Raw genomic sequence first — 19,918 nt, forward strand, 5'->3', positions numbered from 1 at the left:
AAGCAACACATATTTTACTGAAATACTAGTAGATGTTGCATGTTCTCTTTTAAGTATAAGTTTTATTACTTAAATATCTCTTTTCTCTTAACTGAAAAAAAATTAAAACATATAAAATATGCCAAGAATTACCATCCTGTTTCTAAGAAAAATGCTGTCAGTAAATAAATGTACCTCAGAATGAAGTACAGAAGATTTTTTAAATAATTCCCAATGGTTTCAATCTGACGGCACACCCCCCCCCCCCTTCCCCCGCCCCAACTTCATGGCACAGAAAGAGCCACACAGGTCCCCTTCTGTTAGGCCTCGGCATCCCCATTCCTTACTGGTGGAGACTGATTTCCTACAGATGGATCCCAATGAAAGTTATCTCACTAAATAGACATGTTTGCTTTTTTAAAATTGGACAGATACAAAGGGAGTTAAAACAAAGTGTAAGAAGTAAGATAGTGAGTGTCTCTGTGCAACCCCAGAAGCCTTGAAGCCTGAGGTGCAGACCATCCTGAGGGTCCTTCCAGCCCTGGGAGCTGAGACCGTGCTGACATTTGAAAAGCAGTTTGGCCTTTGGCAGCATACAGATTTACCTCCCGATCAGTATGGGTTAAAGCAAAGGTTACAGGTGGTTGGTTGGTGGTTTTTTGAAAAGCCAACTATGATCCCATCATTGTATTTCTAAGTAAAATGTAAACTGTTCATACATTCTCTTAAACATCACAGTGAAAAACAAGTACCCGTATATGTGATAGGGCAGGCGGAGGGCTCCACCTGCTCTGTCCTTGGCAAAGGACCTTGGCCACACAGGTGAAAATGTAGGCTTGGCTTCTTCACGGATACTCATGTCGTGCCATCCCACTGGAGCACCGGTGGACCCCAAAGGCAGGGCAGGGGGTGGGGATCAGTTTTGAAATGTTTCCAGGAGCTCTGTCCAGCTGTCTGTCTGCCAGCTTGGGAGTGCTGCGGCAAACTACAGGGACACTGATGAGACCACGGCTCTGCTTACATTCTCTAGAGAAGACTTGGCTTGGAGTGTGGCTGCCTGGATTCGAAAATGTGTCCTTGACTCCATGGAGTAATTCTTGTAGTTTTGCCTGGAAGAGACCAGAGAATCAGACACATGAGGCTGCTGTAGAAAGTGCTTTTTCTTCCGTCTGACCTGTGGGAGCCCACCAGCCAACGAAGAATTGTGGAGGTCTAAACCCCTGTCTCTGTCTAGAGAAAGTTGGGTGGTCTGCCAATAGGGATTAGCAGAAAGGCTGAGTAACCCCTCACCCAGACATCATGCCCTCTGGAACTCTCTTGCCCCTGATCGGTCCCTAGACTTGAGGTGTCAAGAGGTAGATCTATGGGCTGGAACGTAGGGGACCAGGGTCTTCACACAGCCCTGTGGCTGACTTGAGTGTGATCCTGGGCAACTCACTTACTGCTTCTGGGATTCTAATTCTTCATTGGTGAATTGAGAAGGAAGCCTTCCCACCCTAGGTGAGAGCTGGGCTCCTGGGGACGAGGACCCAGGCTCTGGACTGCCTTACTGCACTTGCCAGTACCCTCCCTCACTGTTGCCTGGGCTCTGCCCACAGCCAGGGCTAATCAAGCCTTACTTGGCAGTTTCCAAGAGTTTGACAGCCTCTTCGTTTCTGCCTTGCTCCATAAACAGCAGAGCCAGCTCCAGCAGGGCATTTGGGATCAAGTAGTGGTCATATTTAATCTTCTTTTCGCTGTGGGAAAGAAGAGGACATGGCTTATAGGCTCGCCCTTGAAACGTCCTTCAGGCTTCTCGCAGGCCTTCCCCAAATGGGAGGATCCAACGCATGCCCTCAAGTGGGGTTTCCAGCTCTGAATTCTAATTTGGGAAGGTTCCCACTACCTAGCCCTAGGAAGGTTTAGGATCCACAGTAGATAGAGCCTTCTAGACCTCTGCACCTGGGACCCAACTCCCTAACAACCTATGGCTCATGTCATATCATTGGCCACTTCCACCTCAGTCCCCAACCCTTTTTTTCCTGGTTGAATTATTATTTTGGGAAGTGTCCTGTCTTCACTCTGGCCCCTCTAACCTACCCACCATGCTATCCCAGAGCTATCCTTTTAGAACCCAGATCTGCCCTGCTTGGTATCCTTCCTCACTCTCTTCTGTCTACAGGATAAAGTTAAGTCTTGTAAGCAAAACAGCCAGGCCCTTTGCAGTCTAGGTGCGCCCCCCTCCCCTTATTTCATCTGCAACCCTTTCCCTCTATAATTTCACCCAGGCAGGAAAAGCCTAATCACTGTCCCTCCAACCTCAGGCATATCTGTGCCAAGCATTTGCACATGCTGTCCCTACTCCACTTAAAACTCCTCCTTCATTGCTTTCTCTGCCCATAAACTTCACAATTTAACTGGCATCCTTGGAAAACCTTTCCTGGTAATCTTGAATTAGGTTTAGGTCCCTCCTCAGGACACCTGCTGTCTTTTCCGCTTCCCTGTGCCACAGCCTGGATCATATCAGATTGAGTTGCCTGTAGCTGTTGATCTGTAACATTTGTAATCCACAAGAGCAAGGGCACGGTTGGTGAATTACAAACTCCAGGGGCACCATTAACACAAAACTCAGTGTGGATAGGCTCCTGTAGTTGAGCAGTCTGGCAGCCCTGCCAGATGAGGTCTGAATGATCTGTGCCTTGCTAGGCCCTGGCACAGAGCAGACACTAGTATACATGTAGTGCCTAGGGGGAGGCAGTCCTGAAAATTCTACCCAGGAGAACCAGGCCACAGTAGCCATCTGGATTGGGAGCAGCCACAGAGGCACTTACTTGGCAGAGATGCTCCTGAAATTCTCCTCAGCCTCCTGGACACGGCCCAGGTATTTCAGACACAGGCCTTTCAGCAGCTTCACCAAGCACTCATCATCCACTGAGTACTCATTTTCTGAGAACAGGGCAGTGAGAGGAGAAAACAGGCTTGTTCATTTCTCCAACAGCCACTCATGGAGTCCCTACTCTATGCTGGGCCCTGAGGACACAGAGGTGACTCACACATGGTCCCTGTCCTCAGGGAGCTCACATCTGGGAAGGAAAGACATACTGAGACGAGGACAATACAGTGGAATCAAGGCTGCTTGATGGAGGCCCAGGGGCTGTGGGAGCCCATCGGAGGCCTTAACTCAACCTGGGGGACAAGAGACAGCTTGGAGGAGTTCTCGTTGAAGCTCAGTCTAGAAAGGCACATCCCCAATAAGGGGTGTGCAGGAGACAGCTGATCAATGTTTCTCTCTCATCGATGTTTCTAACTCTCTATCCCTCTCCCTTTCTCTCTGTAAAAAATCAATAAAACATATTTTTTTTAAAAGAAAGGCAAAGGTCAGTTACCAGGGTAGAGAAAGGAGGACGGACATTTTTGGTAGAGGAAAATTTCAACTGCAAGTCCTGTGGTCTGACCCAGCCTGGCAGATTCAAGGGCCTGGGGTAGTCACCTGGGCCCTTTTCCAGCATTTCTTCAGCCTTGGTGATAATCTCAAGTATCCCATCTGTGAGTTCGGGCTGCTTCCCAATCACAGCGTAGCCATTCCAAATGTACATCATTTCCTGAAGGTAGGGGAGCAAGTCAGTCCTAGGTTTCTTCAATGGGGTCTCAGTTTCCCCATCTGTAAAATGGGCAGCTCAGATCAGAGGATCACTAAAGGCCCCTCTAAGCTTCTAAATATTGGAGAAATAATTTACCTCAGCACTTCAGTATTTCCAAGAGTTTAAGACTGTCACCTCTCCTGTTCCCCCCACAAGGCATTGGGCTTGAGTTACCATCACGAAAACTATGAAACACCCCGATTTCCTTTTTCTGCCTTGACTTCTAGGAAGCTCAGAATACTAACATGTTCATTCATAGTAATTTTGTTGCTTAGGTTAGCATTTTCTAAACTATCAAACCAAGTAATAGATGTGAAACTGATTTGTATATATAAAGTTCTAGAAAGACATTACTCTTATGGTTCTTGTTATGTTCTAGGGAGGAAATTTAAGTTTAGACCAGTGTTTCTGAAGATCATAATATGGTCCCAAGTTAGCAAATGTTTCATTAAAAAAAAAAAATCCAGGGCCAAATGAGTTAGGAAAAAACGTATTCAAGCTTCTTGAGACTTACCCTGCTGATTGGTATATAAAAGCGCCAAGGTCTACATTATATACACTTTGTTTAGAACAGTCTTACCTAATATATTTCAGAAATCATTTTACGCATAAATGGTATTTTCCAGATTATAATTTGGGAAATTCTCTCCTAAATTTTTGGTATAGGTGCTTCCCCAACCCTTCCTTACAACACCTCTCCCCTCCCCATTTGATGACAATAGTTTTACTTTATAAAATATTTCTAAATAGAGATAGTCAGGATACAAGTTCTAAATACCTTCTATAAATATTGAATGCTTTGATTTATAAAGTAACATTTTATTAGCTGATTCTCATAACTGTTCTATGAAATGGGCAAAGTATATGCTACCCCATTTTATATTAAGGAAGGGGGACCCTACCCAAGGTCACACATTAGTGAATAGTAGATCCAGGACCAATAAAAGGTCTCTGAGGACTTTTTCTACTTCTCTGATGCCTGCTAAAATCATGCATGGAATTAGCATCATAATGATTCAGAACATGGGCTCAGAAACCAGACTATTTGGGTTCAAATCCTGACTCTAACTCACTAGCTGTGCAACCTGGACAAGTTATTTTATCTTTCTACTTATATCTTGTCTACTTATTAGATATCTTTCTACTTTTATTATCTATTAGGACTTAGTATCCCCATCTGTAAAATGGGAATACCACCAGCACCTACTCAGAGGGTTATTGTGAGGCTCAAATGAGGCCATGGGCCATGGGTGTGAACCTTGAACACAGCTATTAATAACAATGTCGGCTATTATTATTTCAGAGCTGACTATAACACAATCCCAGGGCCCAGGGCTCAGAAAAGCTCAGTCCAGTGATGGGGAACAGTGTAAACAACAATCACGTGACAAGACTGAAACAAGCAGGGTATGAGCACAAACAGCCTCTGCCTGGGGACAGGGTGTGGGCTGTCTGTGAGGGCTGCTCACTTGTCGCCCCACCCCCCAGCCACCAGCACTTCCTCAGAGGCAGGGTTTGCTCAAACTCCTCTGTCCCCTATCCCAGGTGAATTGTGAAATCCTTTCCAGGCCCCTGAGGCATGAAGGTCTTTCTCCTTCATCCACTTCCTCTGGGCCTGTGGTTGTACCCCTGGCTCTCAACTAATCTCTATAATCCCAAACAAATGCAATCCCAAAAGATCCTCCTACCCACCAGAGCAGGGATTGGCAATGAGATGGGTGTGGGAGCAAGGTAGCGCCTGGACTTCCGGATGGCAAACTTCTCTGTGGGTAGAGATTTCCCAGCGATCTTGAGTTTCAGGCCTGGCACAGCCCTGCAAGAGAGATGAGGGTGGAGAGAAAACCAAGATGGCGGCATAGGTAAACACCGGAGATTGCTGCCTTGCACAACCACTTCAAAAATACAACTAAAAGATGGAACAGACATCATCCAGAACCACAGGAAGGCTGGCTGAGTGGAAATTCTACAACTAGAAGGCAAGAGAAAAGCATACCGAGACTCAGAGGAGGTGCGGTGCGGAAGTAAAATACAAAGGTGCGGAGGTGCATGCGGAGAGGGCTGGCAGCTGAGGACACGATTGTTTTTTTCAGTCGGGCGGGAGTCTCAAGCTCTGAGCTCCAGTTCCAGGCGAGTCTCTGGGGACCCAGACTCATACAGGAGAAACGGGACTGTCTGGCATCAGTCAGAACTCGAGGGCAGCTTTCTCTCAGAGGCACTCGCAGCAATTGCCAGGGCCTCTGAGGGCAGGACTGAGAGCAGCCATACTGCTTGCTCCGCCTGCCCTGGTGATCCCCTGGGACCCCCGCCCCGCCCAAGCCGTGCACGGAGGCTTTTGCATATGAAAGGCCCGGCCCTTTGTAATCTGAAAATTACTTAACAAACTGCAGCTGGCCCAAGGCCCCCTGGCAACTTGCATTGCTTTACAGCTGGCTTCTGCTGGGTAGCCTCAGGCAGAGGCTAGATTAGCACCTCCTTAGATCCAAGAGCCAGTATACCCAGTGGTCAGAGTGGGACCATCCAATTACAACTCCTCAGATCCATAAGGGACAGACTCAGTGGGCACCAAAGCCCCACTGAAGCAAGTCTTGCCCCATAAGGGTGTCTTCAGCACAGAAGTTCTCCCACCGTAGACACAGCTGATTCTCACAGCCAATTGGCCTGGAGGTCAATTCCTCCCAGTGTTACCTACAACAATCAAGGCTTAACTACAACAAGACTGTGCACAAAGCCCACAAGGGAGTGCACCAAGAGTGTCCACCTCAGGTAATTGGAGAGGCTGAGCCATAGGACACCTAGCACAGAAAGCCACTCTATGACACAGTGAAGCATAAAAAATGCCGAGACAAAGAAACAGATACAAATGACAGAAATGGAGGAAAGTAAACTACTGGATATAGAGTTCAAAACCACACTTTTAAGGTTTTTCAAGAATTTTCTAGAAATCGCCGATAAACTTAATGAGACCCTCAAGAAATCTAGTGAGACCCTTGATGTTGTGATAAAGGACCAACTAGAAATTAAGCATACACTGACTGAAATAAAGAATATTATACAGACTCCCAACAGCAGACCGGAGGATCGCAAGAATCAAGTCAAAGATTTGAAATACGAAGAAGCAAAAAACACCCAACCGGAAAAGCAAAATGAAAAAAGAATCCAAAAATATGAAGATAGTGTAAAGAGCCTCTGGGACAGCCTCAAGCATACCAACATCCGAATTATAGGGGTGCCAGAAGAAGAGAGAGAGCAAGATATTGAAAACCTATTTGAAGAAATAATGACAGAAAACTTCCCCTACCTGGTGAAAGAAATAGACTTCCAAGTCCAGGAAGTGCAGAGAACCCCAAACAAAAGGAATCCAAAGAGGACCACACCAAGACACATCATAATTAAAATGCCAAGAGCAAAAGACAAAGAGAGAATCTTAAAAGCAGCGAGAGAAAGACAGTCAATTACCTACAAGGGAGTACCCATACGACTGTCAGCTGATTTCTCAACAGAAACTTTGCAGGCCAGAAGGGAGTGGCAAGAAATATTCAAGTGATGAATACCAAGAACCTACAACCAAGATTACTTTATCCAGCAAAGCTATCATTCAGATTTGAAGGTCAGATAAAGAGCTTCACAGATAAGGAAAAGCTAAAGGGGTTCCTCACCACCAAACCAGTAATATATGAAATGCTGAAAGGTATCTTTTAAGAAGAGGAAGAAGAAGAAAAAGGTAAAGATACAAATTATGAACAACAAATGCACATCCATCAACAAGTGAATCTAAAAATCAAGTGAATAATCTGATGATCAGAATAAACTGGTGAATATTATAGAATCAGGGGAATAAAAAGGGAGTGGACTGTCTATTCTTGAGGGGGGAGGGGGCGTGGGGGATGGGGGAAGAGACTGGACAAAAATCATGCACCTATGAATGAGGACAGTGGTGGGGGGGGGTGAGGGTGGAGGGTGGGAGGGGAACCAGGTGGAGGGGAGCTATGGGGGGAAAAAAGAGGAACAACTGTAATAATCTGAACAATAAAGATTTAATTTAAAAAAAAAAAAAGAGAGATGAGGGTGGAGGAGGGTGAGAAAAAGCAACAGAGAACTGCGAGTCCCCAGACTGCCAAGCGGCTGCTTGGCACCTCTCTGGGCCTCAGTTTCCCCGTCTATATTATGATAGTGTTGGACTCACAGCCTACATCTTGTTTCACAGGCCTTGACCCAAGACCTGACCACTTCCTATGGGTAGGCAAAGGGCTCCTTCACACCAGCTGGCAGAGGAGAATATACACAAACGCCCAGGCCTGTTCCGCCTTCTAGCTGTCTCTTCTCCACTCCCAGGCCCCATTTCCGGAGGGGCCGACCCATTTCACAGGGGAGACTAAAATCCCCAGAAAGGGAGGGACTTGCCCAAGACCGCACATCTGGAAGTTTTCATTAGCTCTTGCCACAGGCAGTTGTGGCCTCCTCAGCTGTTTCCAAGGGCAGAGTAAAATGTGGTATGCAGCTAAGCCAAGCCTCCACATCTGGGGCCTCACCCACCCAGCTCCATCCCACCTTCTGATTTCTGCCACAGTCACGGGGTGTGGCTGTGACCCTCAAGCCTGAGCCGCCCAGGAAACAACTGGACCTAGTTGTGAGCTCCCCCACCAAACACCGCCCCTGCTTATTCACAGCAAAACTTCTCTGGGCCTGTTTTCTCCTTTCTAGAATGGAGATAATGATATGAAGGAGAGCAGAATTGTCACCCCACAACATGCCTCTTTGGCATAAGGATTATTTTAGGCTGGTTATTTTTAAGAAATGGCATACACAGGAAGAGCTCTTGAAAACCTAGAAGTTACCTTTTGTGAGAGACATTTCTATTTACAAGGGAGATCCCATCTGTTAGGGCACCTCCCTCTATCAGAAAGAGGGGGATGACTAAATCGAGAGATGCTCATCAGTGCAGAAGAAAATGACTTAATTATGCATCACAACCTTACCCTTGTTTACTGTGCTTTTCTGGTCACCCCACATACTGGCTCCCCACCCCCAACACCTTTAGTCTTCAGCTGAAGGTGGTATTTAAGGTGCTGGATTCAGCCATTTTGGTGAGTTGCTCAGTTTTCCTGGGTTTCCCTCCCCCACATACATAGGAGGCATGCATGTTATTTAACTTCTGTTTGTTTTTCTCCTGTTAATCTGTCTTTTATTATGGGGGGAGGAGAAGGGTTTCAGCCCCAAACCTAGAAGGATAGAGGGGAAAATTATCTTCCCCATTCTCAACTTGCAAGGCTGAGCCCTGCTCCAGACCCTTTGCAGAAAAAGCAAACACAGCAGCCCTAGCTGGTTTGGCTCAGTGGATAGAGTGTTGGCCTGCGGACTCAAGGGTCCCAGGTTTGATTCCGGTCAAGGGCATGTACCTGGGTTGCGGGCACATCCCCAATAGGGGGCGTGCAAGAGGCAGCTGAATCGATGTTTCTAACTCGCTATCCCTCTCCCTCTCCCTCTCCCTCTCTGTAAAAAAATCAATAAAATATATTTTTTTTAAAAAAGCAAACACAGCAGTTATAGGTAAGAATAAAAACAGCCACCCTTTAGTGGCTCCAGGCCCTACACCAGGCTATTTAAATATATTATCTATTTGATTTGCAAAACAGCCCTGCAAGGCAGAGGTTAGTCCCATTTTATGGATGCTGAGATTGTCTGAGGTGACACAGATAAATGGCAACAGCTGGATTTAATCCTGTTTGTTTTGATCCAACTCTTTGGCTCTCAGTGTGCTTCTCTGAGTGTTAGCAGGTTAACTCAGCCAAGGGTACGTCTCTCGACCTCAGTGTCCTACTGACCTGACGAAAGAGGCTCAATGGAAAGGATGTTGACAAAACCACTTTGGTGAAAGAAAGCCTCAAACAGACTCCAAGGGCTCTAATAAGCAGCGGCAGGAGGTGGTGGTGGAAGGGAATGGCGGGCATGTGGGGCAATCCTGGGGGAGGGTCCGGGCGCTCAGGCCAGGGATGCTGTCAGCTCAGGGTGGATAGACCCTGGCTGAAGCCTACAATGGAGGGGTGCAATGGTAGAACTCACCTAAACAACTCCACTTCGTCATCCCCAAACGGCTTGTAGTCGTCCTTCCCAAACATGCTGAGGTAGGCAGCCTTCATGTAGATGTAGGTGGCCTGTGAGAGGCAGGGCAAGAGTCAGGTGTGAGGAGCCCGCCTTCCCAGAGCAGCTGTGGAGGCTTGTGGAGCTGCAGACCACATCTTACTCTGCCCTTGGAAACAGCTGAGGAAGCCACAACCCACGTGGCAGTTCATTTGGCACAAATACCTCATTTGGCCCAGCATAGAAGCTAACCCAGGGGTGGGCAAACTTTTTGACTCGAGGGCCACAATGGGTTCTTAAACTGGACCGGAGGGCCGGAACAAAAGCATGGATGGAGTGTTTGTGTGAACTAATAGAAATTCAAAGTAAACATCATTACATAAAAGGGTACGCTCTTTTTTTTTTTTTTAGTTTTATTCATTTCAAACGGGCCGGATGCGGCCCGCGGGCCGTAGTTTGCCCACGGCTGATGCTAACATCATCCCCAGGCCCAGAGGAGAAACTGAGGGAGCTGAAGCAGCTTGAGAACTGGAGCTGGGGGTTAAATCCAGGACAGGCCCATACGAAAGCAGCTGCCACCCTCTCCACTCTGAAGCAATAGAGGAAGCGACTCAAGCAACCAGTGGACGCACAGGCAGTGCTGAGGCTAGGATGGAGATACGCAGGCCGGGCAGCAAGGGCTTCTGGGAAGCAATTACTTCTGACTGGGCCCCTGCAGGCCAACAGGAAGATTCACAGAGACCCTGAGGATGGACTTCCCAGGCAAGGGAAACAGCTGAGCAGAGCCTGTGTATAACCAAGATACAGATAGGTAGCATAAAGTATGGGATGCATAAATTCGGTGTGAGGCCAGAAGAGTGAGCAGGACCCTGGGCCACGGCTATCTGAACTGGTGGAACTGCCTACTGTGTGCTAGGTGCTCTACATACATCACCTCACGTGATCCCGAAGACAATGCCAGGGTAGGCACCCTCTGCTTCCTGGGACCTCAGAGCTGCTTGGGGCAGAGCTGGGAGTGACCCCAGCTTTGTGTGGCTTTAAGGGCCACTGGATCCACAGTCACTCCTGACAGGAAGGGGGCGGCTGTGCAGAACCCCCTTCCTCCGCCCAGGGATCCTGAAAGCTGCACTCCTTCCCCCTAAGTCCAGTGCCAGAAGAGCCTGGCTCTGTGCTGCCCTCCAGTGGCTGAGCCCTGAACCACAGCTCCTGCTACCCCAGCTGCTGCCAAGGAACTACCTGCCCACCTGCCATTAGCCCAGAAAGAAGTGTACTGGGTGGAGGAGGAACCTGAGCAGGACATCCTGGAGCCTAGTCTCTGGGGAAGGCGGAAAGCAGCTCCACCTGGCAGCCCCACCCATGCTGAAGCCCAGGGCTACTCCTAGTTCTACGCTAACCTCGGCACCTCAGTCTGCCCTTCACAAAATGCAGAAAAACTGTTTTTGTCGGGTGTGGTGAGAAGAATCACCCCTCACTGAAACCTGTTGCCCATCCCATCTTTAACTCCCTGGTGTCATCCTTCCCTTTTCCCTCTTCCCCATCCTGACTAGCACTGAGTCACTAAGTCTTCATGATTTTACCTTCCCTCCAGCTCTTGCATCCCACTGGCCTTGAGCTATCATTCACCTCCATTACTGCACCAGCCTCCACACTGCTCCCTGCTCCAGGCCACCAGAGATGTCTTTCTATTGTCCTAGTTTACATGGTGTCTTCTAACCCATCTCCCTGCATCCCCTCCCGCCCCCTGCAAGCCATTCCCCACACCATGCCAGTCAGATCTTTTTATGTCAAATTACATCAGCCCGTCCTTGAAATGTTCTTGTGATATCCCATCACACAGGATAAAACCCAAACCCCCTCTCTTGGCCTGCAAGGCCCCATCCAGTCTCCCCCAGTTTCCTCTCCAATTTCATCTCCCACTGTGTCCCCCTCCCTCACATCATTCTAACCACACTGGCCTTTGGGCCGTTTGCAGAATACATCAAAGGCACTCAGCTTCAGGTGGCGGTGCCCAGCAACCACAGGAGGGAGTTCTTAAAGCCCAAATCTAAACCACAGCATCAAGGGTTCCTTCACTGTCATACTAAAGCCTGAACAGCCACTCAGGGCCCTCCCTGACCTGCTCTTCTGGCTCCTCTTCTGCCAATTATTCCCCATCACCCCTTAAACTCACCCCAGGCCTTTGCCTGTGCCTTTCCTCTGCCTAAGATGTCATTGATCCTTCTCTGCCAGGCTTATCCGTTGGCTTTCTCTAAGAGGCTTCTATTCCCCCCAGTCAGCTCACCCACCTTGAGTCACCAGGAGGTAGGGTGGATGTGACACCCGTGGACATCAAGTTATTAAGGGATACATGGGGCACATTGACGGAAAACAGCAACCGCCTCCTCTGATGGGAGTTCTGTCTCCCCAGTTCCTTAATACAGAAACTACAGGAATCTGTTTTCCCTGACCCCTGTAGTTTCTGTATTACTCTACCAGGGTCTGTGCAGTCAGCCCTTGTCTTCAAGAAGCTCCAGCAGCCCTGGCCGGTGTTTCTCAATGGTTAGAGCACCAACCCCTATACCAAAGACTCATGGGTTTGATTCTGAAACCTGGGTTGCAGGCTCAATCCCCACCCCAGTAGGGGCATGTGTGGGAGGCAACCAATCGATGTGTCATTCTCACATCAGTGTTTCTTCTCTCTCTCCCCCACTCCTCCTTCCTGCTGCTCTCACTGAAAATCAACGGAAAAAAGATCCTCCGGTGAGGATTAAAAAAAAGAAGCAGCAGCTACAGCCAGTGGCTTAATGGGGATAGTTTCTCCATAATCCCCTGCACTTCTACCCACAAGCCTTCACCTGGGGACACTGTGCCCCTTAGCAGCACCCTGACTTCCAGCCTTTGACCTTTCTGTTCTCTTGACTTGGGGTGTCCTTTACTTACTCCACTTCTACTCTAATTCCTCCTCCTTCAAACTCAGCTCAGATGTCTCCTCTTCCAGAGGCCTCCCCTGTCTTTGTGGCTGGGTGGCTGGCTTCCCAGGGCTACCTCTGAGCTCCCGTTTCCCTCATTGCTGCACGGCGTGCAGTCGTCACCACCTAGTTTCTAGCTGAGGGAAACGAAGGCTCCACAGGGCAGAGAGGGATGCCACAACCAAATCCCTAGAGCTGAGTTGGGGGACTCTGTGGTGGAAGGGCTGCAGAGTAGGAATGAATGAGGTCCCAGAACTGAGGGTGCTACGACCCCCACTTTCACAGGAAACCCTTCTGAGGAAAACACGACAGATGTGGGGGCTGACCACCCCAAAGTCACACAGCTGGATACCGAGCTGACCCAGCTAGACTTCCTGACACCTGGGAGGCCTGGGCCTCCCTCTGCTGCTCACAGCAGCTGTGTGCACCCCCACCCCCACTTCCCTGTGTAGGCAGACTCAGCTGTCCAGCTTACTCCACAGGAAGGCTTCTAGGTCACCTGTTCAAAAGGTTCCTAGAGTCTGTGCTCTTACTGGGAGTGGGAAGTGATGAGGAATGAATGCTGGACCCATAGGGCTGGGCTTGAGGAAGCACCTCTAGCAGCAGGGCAAGCTGGGCCTCCTCAGGAGACTTGAGGGACAAGGGAAAAGCAGAGGCCTTTGAGTCTCACAGAGCTGGCTTCAAACCCAGTCTGTCACCAACAGCTGTGTGAGCCAGGAAAGTCACACCCCCTCTTAGCCACAGCAGCCCTGGTGTGCCCAGCGGAGATAACTTCTGCCTTGCTGGGTGTGGTGTGGAGGAAATGGCAAGCGCTGGGCACATGGTGAGAGCTCAGTGACACCCTGCCCCTTCCCCAACCCCACCCGCCCCAGACCCAGGGAATTCCCTTTCGTTTGGTCCCCAGGCAGGGGTACCGAAGAAGGACTTCCATGCAGACGTGGGGAGGGATGAGAAATAGGGACTTAAAGGCTTTGAGACATGTGCTAAGTATTTACCAATGCCAGATTAGATGCTGATGATGATTCCAAAACTCTCTGTTCAGAATTCTGTGCTAGCATTACTATGGTAATAATGGCTAATGCTTATTTCACCACTTACCTTGATGTTATGTTTTCACCTATGGTGGGCACCTATTTTGCTTTGTTTTGCCTACAGGCATCGATTTAATCCCCCAAATGCTTCTTTTGGGGACAACACGCCATTTTTCTTCTGCAACCACCTCTCTTCTGCTCCCCATCCATCAGTCTTCCCACCCTCTGTTTCCAGGCATTAACATGCAATCTATGCAGACCAATGAGGCTGTATCGTGGGACTTGGGTTGAAACCAAAGGGATGACATGAGTTGGCAGCAGGCAACCCAGGGCCACCCTGCCTGTCACAGGGAGAGAACCTGCCTGTACAACAAAGATATATTGAAGAGAACACAGTACAGGTAGAAAAACTAAGCCCCGATGACACGATTTGAATTCCTGCATCCAGCCCTACCTGAAGTCAGTTTGCCTAGAATTTTCTGTTGTATGAACCAATAAGCCTCTGTGTTCTAGACCAGCAAAGTCCAATACAGTGGCCACTAGCCCATGTGACTTTTAAAATTTAAATTTGAAGTTAAATAAAATTGAAAACACCTGGTTTCCCAGTTGCACTAGGAACATTTCAGGTGCTCACTGTGCACACGTGGCTGGTGGCTACCGTGTGGATGGTGCAGGACAGAACATCCCCACCAGCGCAGAGGTCCTACCGGACAGCTCTCACCTAGGCAGTGCTAGCCATGTGTCTGTCCCGTGTGACTAAAACTCCTGACTGACACATTACAGTTCTGACGTTTCTCTGCTCCTCACCACCCTGGGGACATTGCGTTCCTTCCCACCCTGAGTCCTATTCGAAGTTATGGTTCTGTTTAAATTCCAGCTGGGACATCTGTGTTCAGTTAGGAGTTTGCCCTCGGTCTGGGGCCCATGGCCAATCTGGGTTGGTCCCCCAGGATCCCCCAGCACTTGATGTGAGCCCACCTTGGACCAGGAGTTCTCCTTGCTGAGCAGGTCGGCATAGAAGTAGGCCATCTTCCACTGGCCCTTGTAGGTGAAGCACCACATCAGCTCCCAGTAGCACATGTGGTGGAACTGCTTCCAGTGCTGCTGGGCCTCACAACACTCCTCGAAGCGCCGGACGGCCTGTGGGCACCTGCTGGTCGGCTTTCCAGTGCTCCTCGGCCATACCCACCCACCCTCTGCACCCACCCAACTCCACTGCAGGCCCAGCCTGCTCCAGTGCACATGGTCCACTGCTGTGCAGGAGACTGGCCTCCAGTCCTTATGATTCCCCCAAGTCTCACACGGCCTCAGGCCCAGTTCCTGCCTCTCTCTGGAGCTCTAGTCTTTCCATCACAAAGTGAAAGGACAGGATAGAGCTATCATGGAGGGAGAGCAGGTAGTGGAAAGTGTTAATGTTAAAGCAGTGTAATAGCATCTGTGCCTCAGAGCCAACTCCAAAGGTTTCCGTAGCTCCTACGGAGTGAGCTGGATCTAGGGCATCTGTCCTGCTGCCGGAGGAGTCACAGCCAGGGCAGCGGGAGATCCCAGGACTCCACACTGCGGAGTCCATCCTGGGCCTTGGCTTAGTGCTGGGGGCTCTGCCACGACTGTGGTCCTCCCCTCCGCAGCCCCTCCGATGGCTCCCTCCCTTCTATGGAGCCCTCACCCCTGGCATTCACCAGGTCCAGCCTGTCCCCACACCCTGAGTAAGTGGGTCTTCCCATGTCCCTGCCTTACACCAGCATCTCCCTCTCCAGGAGCGCTGCGTCCTAATCTCCCTGTGAGAACCCTCTTCTCCCCAGACTGCCTCAGAAGTGCCTCTCCCACCCCTGCTCTGCTGTGGGTTCTCTCTGGGCCCCCTCCCAGCTGGCCTTGTCCCTGAGTATATCTCTGTGCGTCTGACTTCCTGCTGGCCTGGGAGACCCCATTACTCACGGCGTCAACATTGCCTTTGATGGCTTCAATCCGCCCTGCAAAGAACAGGAAGATGGCGCCCTGCAAAGACACACGTGTGGGTCTGTGTGGCCCATGCAGCACACGTGGGCAGGGGTGTCTGGCAGGAGGTGGAGCTCACCTTAGGGTATCGCTTCAGGTAGGGCTTCAAGAGCTGCTCTGCCTCCTCGATGTTGACATTCCCGGTGCCTGAAGGAGGTGGGGGTACAACACATGTCACCGTCACCACGGGCTCCTGTGGTCCTCCCGGCAACCCACCAGGGGCTTCTCAAGGCCTCTGTTTCCCCCTCTGTGAAATGGGGGTAATATTCTTCTCTCTAGAGTGATGTGAGGATTAAATAAGATAGTGCAGATGTCGCCTCTAGCATATCACAGGGCTCAATAACTACGAGTCCATGCCCACTAAGGCTGTGCCCAGAACCCCAAGGAGCTGCCTACAGTGTCCTCACACCCTCTACAAGGTGGGCATGGGCATCCCCATTTCACAGATGAGAAAACTGAGGTTGGGACCTACTCAAACTATGAGGAAGTGAGTAGTCAACAGGCCCCAGGACAGTTGAGGCGGCTCTGCTGTTTGTGGTTTCAGTGCCCCATCCCCAGTCTCGGGCCCAGTCAGGGTGTGTAACCCCTCACCCTCTTGACCCCTGCCCTGAGAGCCAACCACACCCCAGAGGCCCTGCACTGGCCCCAAGGGCACTCCTACCGAGCACGAAGGTGAGGAAGGTGTGGTAGCACAGCAGCAGCATGACGCAGAGCACGGCGCGGAAGCTGTGCCCCGAGGCCCCCTCCGCCAGCTGCAGCAGCCCATAGTCCTGGGGACAAGAGGCCAGGTTGAAGCCAGCAAGGCCTGGGCTCCCCAAGCCCACCCTGGGGCCCACGGAGGGACAGGGGCCTGGAGGTGCTGCTGGAGCTGGGGTCAGGGTGGCGTACCCAGGAGGCCAGGTCAGCTGCTCCCAGGCTGTGCCACCCTGGGGAAGGGGCTGTCCCTCTCGGAATCTCAGCCACCTTCCTGTGGGAGCACACGCTGCTGCCAAGGCCACAGCGGAGGCTCGGGCGTAGGTGTCCCCACCTCCTCCACAGCCCCCCGCCCATTCTTCCCCTTTTTCACCTGTTTGGCTGGTGGTGGGTGCTGAGGCCCTGAGCAGCCCCAGGCCTGGTAAGGGGAGGAGGAATGACAAGGAGGCAAATACTCCTAACCCACAGGCCCAGGGCACAGATGGGACCATGAGGATTGTGGTCTGGGAAGGCTCCCTGGAGAAGGAGGCTCCAGAGCCTGGCTGGGGAGGAGCAGAAGCCAGACCCCACCCGTATGCCTGACGGCACTCTGCCCCTCAGTCTGTCCTCCATGTTCCTGTGCCTGCTAGTGTACAATCCGCCTCCCCTGCCTCACACCCTCCATGGCTCCCCTACTTCCAGGATAAAGACAGAGCCTGCGCTGGCGCCTCCATTCTGGCCTCGCCACCTCTCTTCCTGGCCAGGCAGGCTGCACAGCGAGCTTCGGCCGGCCGTTCTCAAGCTCTTCCCTCCCAGCATCAGCCTGAAATCCTACTTGTGACCCAAGGGCCTTCTTAAGAAAACAAACTGAAAGGGACTTTCAGAGCCTCCCACCAGTGTTTTCCCGCCCGGGGCATGGACCTCATGTGGCGACCATTTTCGAGGTCCGCGGACAGGCCTGAGGAAGCAGGGGGTCCCACGGGAGGTCTTCCCTTCTCAGTTCTCCATCTGTCCGCCTGACGGTGTCCAGGAGAACGCCTGGGCTCCATGCTGGGCCTGTTCAACATCGCTCTGGCTCTGAGCTCCCTTCCTCACGGAGGGAACGGCCTTGGCAGAGACTGGGTTTTCGTAAGATTGTTTGGTCCTCATAGTATTTACTGTTATGATTGTGTTCTGTGTAGCATATTTACTTTAAATAAATTTAAATAAAACATATGAGCCATTTTTCAGAAAAATAATATGTAACTAATAATACAGAGGTCCGTGCACATGGCAAAAATCAGCAAGGGCTAGAAAACGTTCAAATTTGAGAAACACTGACCTGGTTTATTTATTTTATTTTTACTTTTTAATATTTGTATTGATTTCAGAGAGGAAGGGAGAGGGAAAGAGAGATAGAAACATCAATGATGAGAGAGAATCATTGATTGGCTGCCTCCTGCACGCCCCCAACTGGGGATCGAGCCTGCAACCTGGGCATGTGCCCTTGACCAGAATCGAACCCAGAACTCTGCAGTTTGCAGGCTGACGCTCTATCCACTGAGCCAAACCGGGTCCGGCACTGACCTGGTTTTAAAAAAGCCCTTGTTTTACTGAAAAGAGGCTCAATGTCACAGGGAGAAGGGCATGCCTTCTAGGCTAAGCTCCTTCCCTCACGCGAAGCCTCCTCCGCCAGGGAGCCCTCCTTGATCTGCTACCTGGGTACTCAGGTTCCTGCCCTCAGTAAAGAGTCTGGTTTCCCCCCTCAAGGCCTAATGCATAATAGGACTTCTCTCGGGCATGTCCCAGACCAGAAGATAGTCCAGAGGAAGGGACTTGCTCTAGCTCTTCACCTGTCAGGAGACAAGCCCCAGGCCTCTGCACAGAGCTGCCTTTCACAGCCACCCTAGCCCCAGAGCCTCCACCCTGTGAGGGGACCAGGCAGGGCTCATGGCCCCACTTGACTGGAGAGTAGACTGAAGCCCAGAGAGGTCTGGGCCTTGTCTAGGGAACCCATACCGAGGGGGGCTGAGCCAGAACTGGCCCCTCGGCCCCACAGCCCCTCAGCCGCCTCTCATCTAGCTGAGTTCCAGTCCTGGAGCTGAGAGGGTCTAGGGTCCCAGAAAGCAGGCAGTTACCTTGTTTCCTGAAAACCCCACGAACTCCAGCAGCCTCAGGATCCTAGTAGGTAGCATGGACAGCGTCTGCAGGAACAGAAGCAGGTGGGCACGTGCAGGGGCAGCTGCTCCCAGCTGAGTCACCTTGGGCAAGTTACATTTCCTCTCTCTGCCTCCGTTTCTCATTTGTAAAATGGGAATAATAATAGCCCTTACCTCATGGGGGTGCTGTGCAGATGGATCAAATTAATCCATGTAAAGCCCATAGAAGGGACCTGCACTTAGCTATTGTCGTTACTATACTGAACCCCTACTTTGGACCAGGGGCTCTCACTGCATTTGATCCTCAGAACAGCCCAGCATAGAGGGCTCATTGACCCTTTTGACAGATGGGGACACTGAGGCACAGGTCAGTGACAGGACCTGTCCAAGGCCCCAAAGCTCATCAGAGGTGGAGGCAGTCCTTGAAGCCAGGACGGCCCGGCTATAACCTGCTAAAGCATCCACTGCACTTTGCAGCTGTGTTTCTCAGCTCTTGGCCCAGGATCCCAGCTCCCATTTTACATATGAGGAAACTGGAACTCAGAGTGGGGCCGGGACCCCTGCCCCAAGGCCTGCTCTTAGAACAGGCTTTGCCTGAAGTGGAGAGAGCTGCTCCCACCCCCTACCCACTACCCCATCTCTCTCTCTCTCTCTCTCTCTCTCTCACACACACACACACACACACACACACGCTCCTCCCAGGTGCAGGCATGGCTTTTCTGAGCCTCCCTGCTAACTCCTACTGTTCCTTCAGCCTAGGATGCCCTTCCCTGCCTAGAAAACTTCCCCCACCTATGGGTGGTTCAAGATCCAGCTCAAATACTACCCCCTCCATGAAACCTTCCCCAACTCCCCCAGGAAGGGGTTTGGCTCTCCAGTCCCTGTGGGTCATCAGCTGTTTCCGGGCCTGTCCCCTTCCCTGCCATTGGTCCATGTTTAACCATCAGCCTCCAGGGCTGAAAAGGCCCTGGTTTACTGTTTGTCCATTTCTGGTGCTATAAATCCTGCCACTACAGTAGATTTTAAGCTTTCAACTTGACCTGGGAAGAAATGCACAAAAGGGACTCTGGAGCCAGTGCCAGCACCCACTCCACCCCCACCCAAACTGGGCACCCCCTGGCTGCAAAGGTCAGCTTCACCGCTGGGACCAGGGTTGGCACAGAGCCAGGAGCCCAGCAAAGACCATGTGTGTGCGGCGGGATATGCAGAGGAGATTCATTTTGAGCCCAGACACTGGACATGGGCAGGGGCACTCCCACTCACCAGGTTGAAGGCACCCACACCAAGCTTCACGCCTCCTTCAAAGTGCCTGTGGTTCTCCCCCTTGCTGTATTGTGAGGACTGCACGAGGCTGTCCAGCTCCCTGCAGGGGGAAGCAAAGCACATATTGGGGGCTGGGTCTCCCCACAGCTGCGCCTAACAATGCCCCATTCCCAGCTGACCTCAGAACTCTCGGC

General features: G+C 50.9%; 1 protein-coding gene across 3 annotated transcripts in view; it reads right to left on the reverse strand.

The window, feature by feature from the left end:
- Positions 1-848: 848 nt before the first annotated feature.
- The window catches only part of TTC39A (tetratricopeptide repeat domain 39A), a 49,131-nt gene continuing 30,061 nt past the window's right edge, over positions 849-19,918 (reverse strand). For all 3 annotated transcript variants that reach the window (XM_070405094.1, XM_070405095.1, XM_070405096.1), the window contains exons 7-18: positions 19,725-19,824; positions 18,441-18,506; positions 16,313-16,421; positions 15,731-15,798; positions 15,592-15,651; positions 14,635-14,796; positions 9,660-9,751; positions 5,292-5,412; positions 3,449-3,560; positions 2,790-2,904; positions 1,599-1,715; positions 849-1,088 (exon numbers count right to left, since the gene is read on the reverse strand). In XM_070405094.1, coding sequence (XP_070261195.1) covers positions 965-1,088; positions 1,599-1,715; positions 2,790-2,904; positions 3,449-3,560; positions 5,292-5,412; positions 9,660-9,751; positions 14,635-14,796; positions 15,592-15,651; positions 15,731-15,798; positions 16,313-16,421; positions 18,441-18,506; positions 19,725-19,824 — 1,246 coding nt within the window. In that variant the 3' untranslated portion in view covers positions 849-964. The remainder of the gene's footprint in view (positions 1,089-1,598; positions 1,716-2,789; positions 2,905-3,448; positions 3,561-5,291; positions 5,413-9,659; positions 9,752-14,634; positions 14,797-15,591; positions 15,652-15,730; positions 15,799-16,312; positions 16,422-18,440; positions 18,507-19,724; positions 19,825-19,918) is intronic.

The sequence above is a fragment of the Myotis yumanensis genome, unplaced genomic scaffold (genome assembly GCF_028538775.1).
Source record: "Myotis yumanensis isolate MYYU_CA2020_CCGP unplaced genomic scaffold, mMyoYum1.0.hap1 SCAF_2, whole genome shotgun sequence".
NCBI classification, from domain to species: domain Eukaryota; kingdom Metazoa; phylum Chordata; class Mammalia; order Chiroptera; family Vespertilionidae; genus Myotis; species Myotis yumanensis.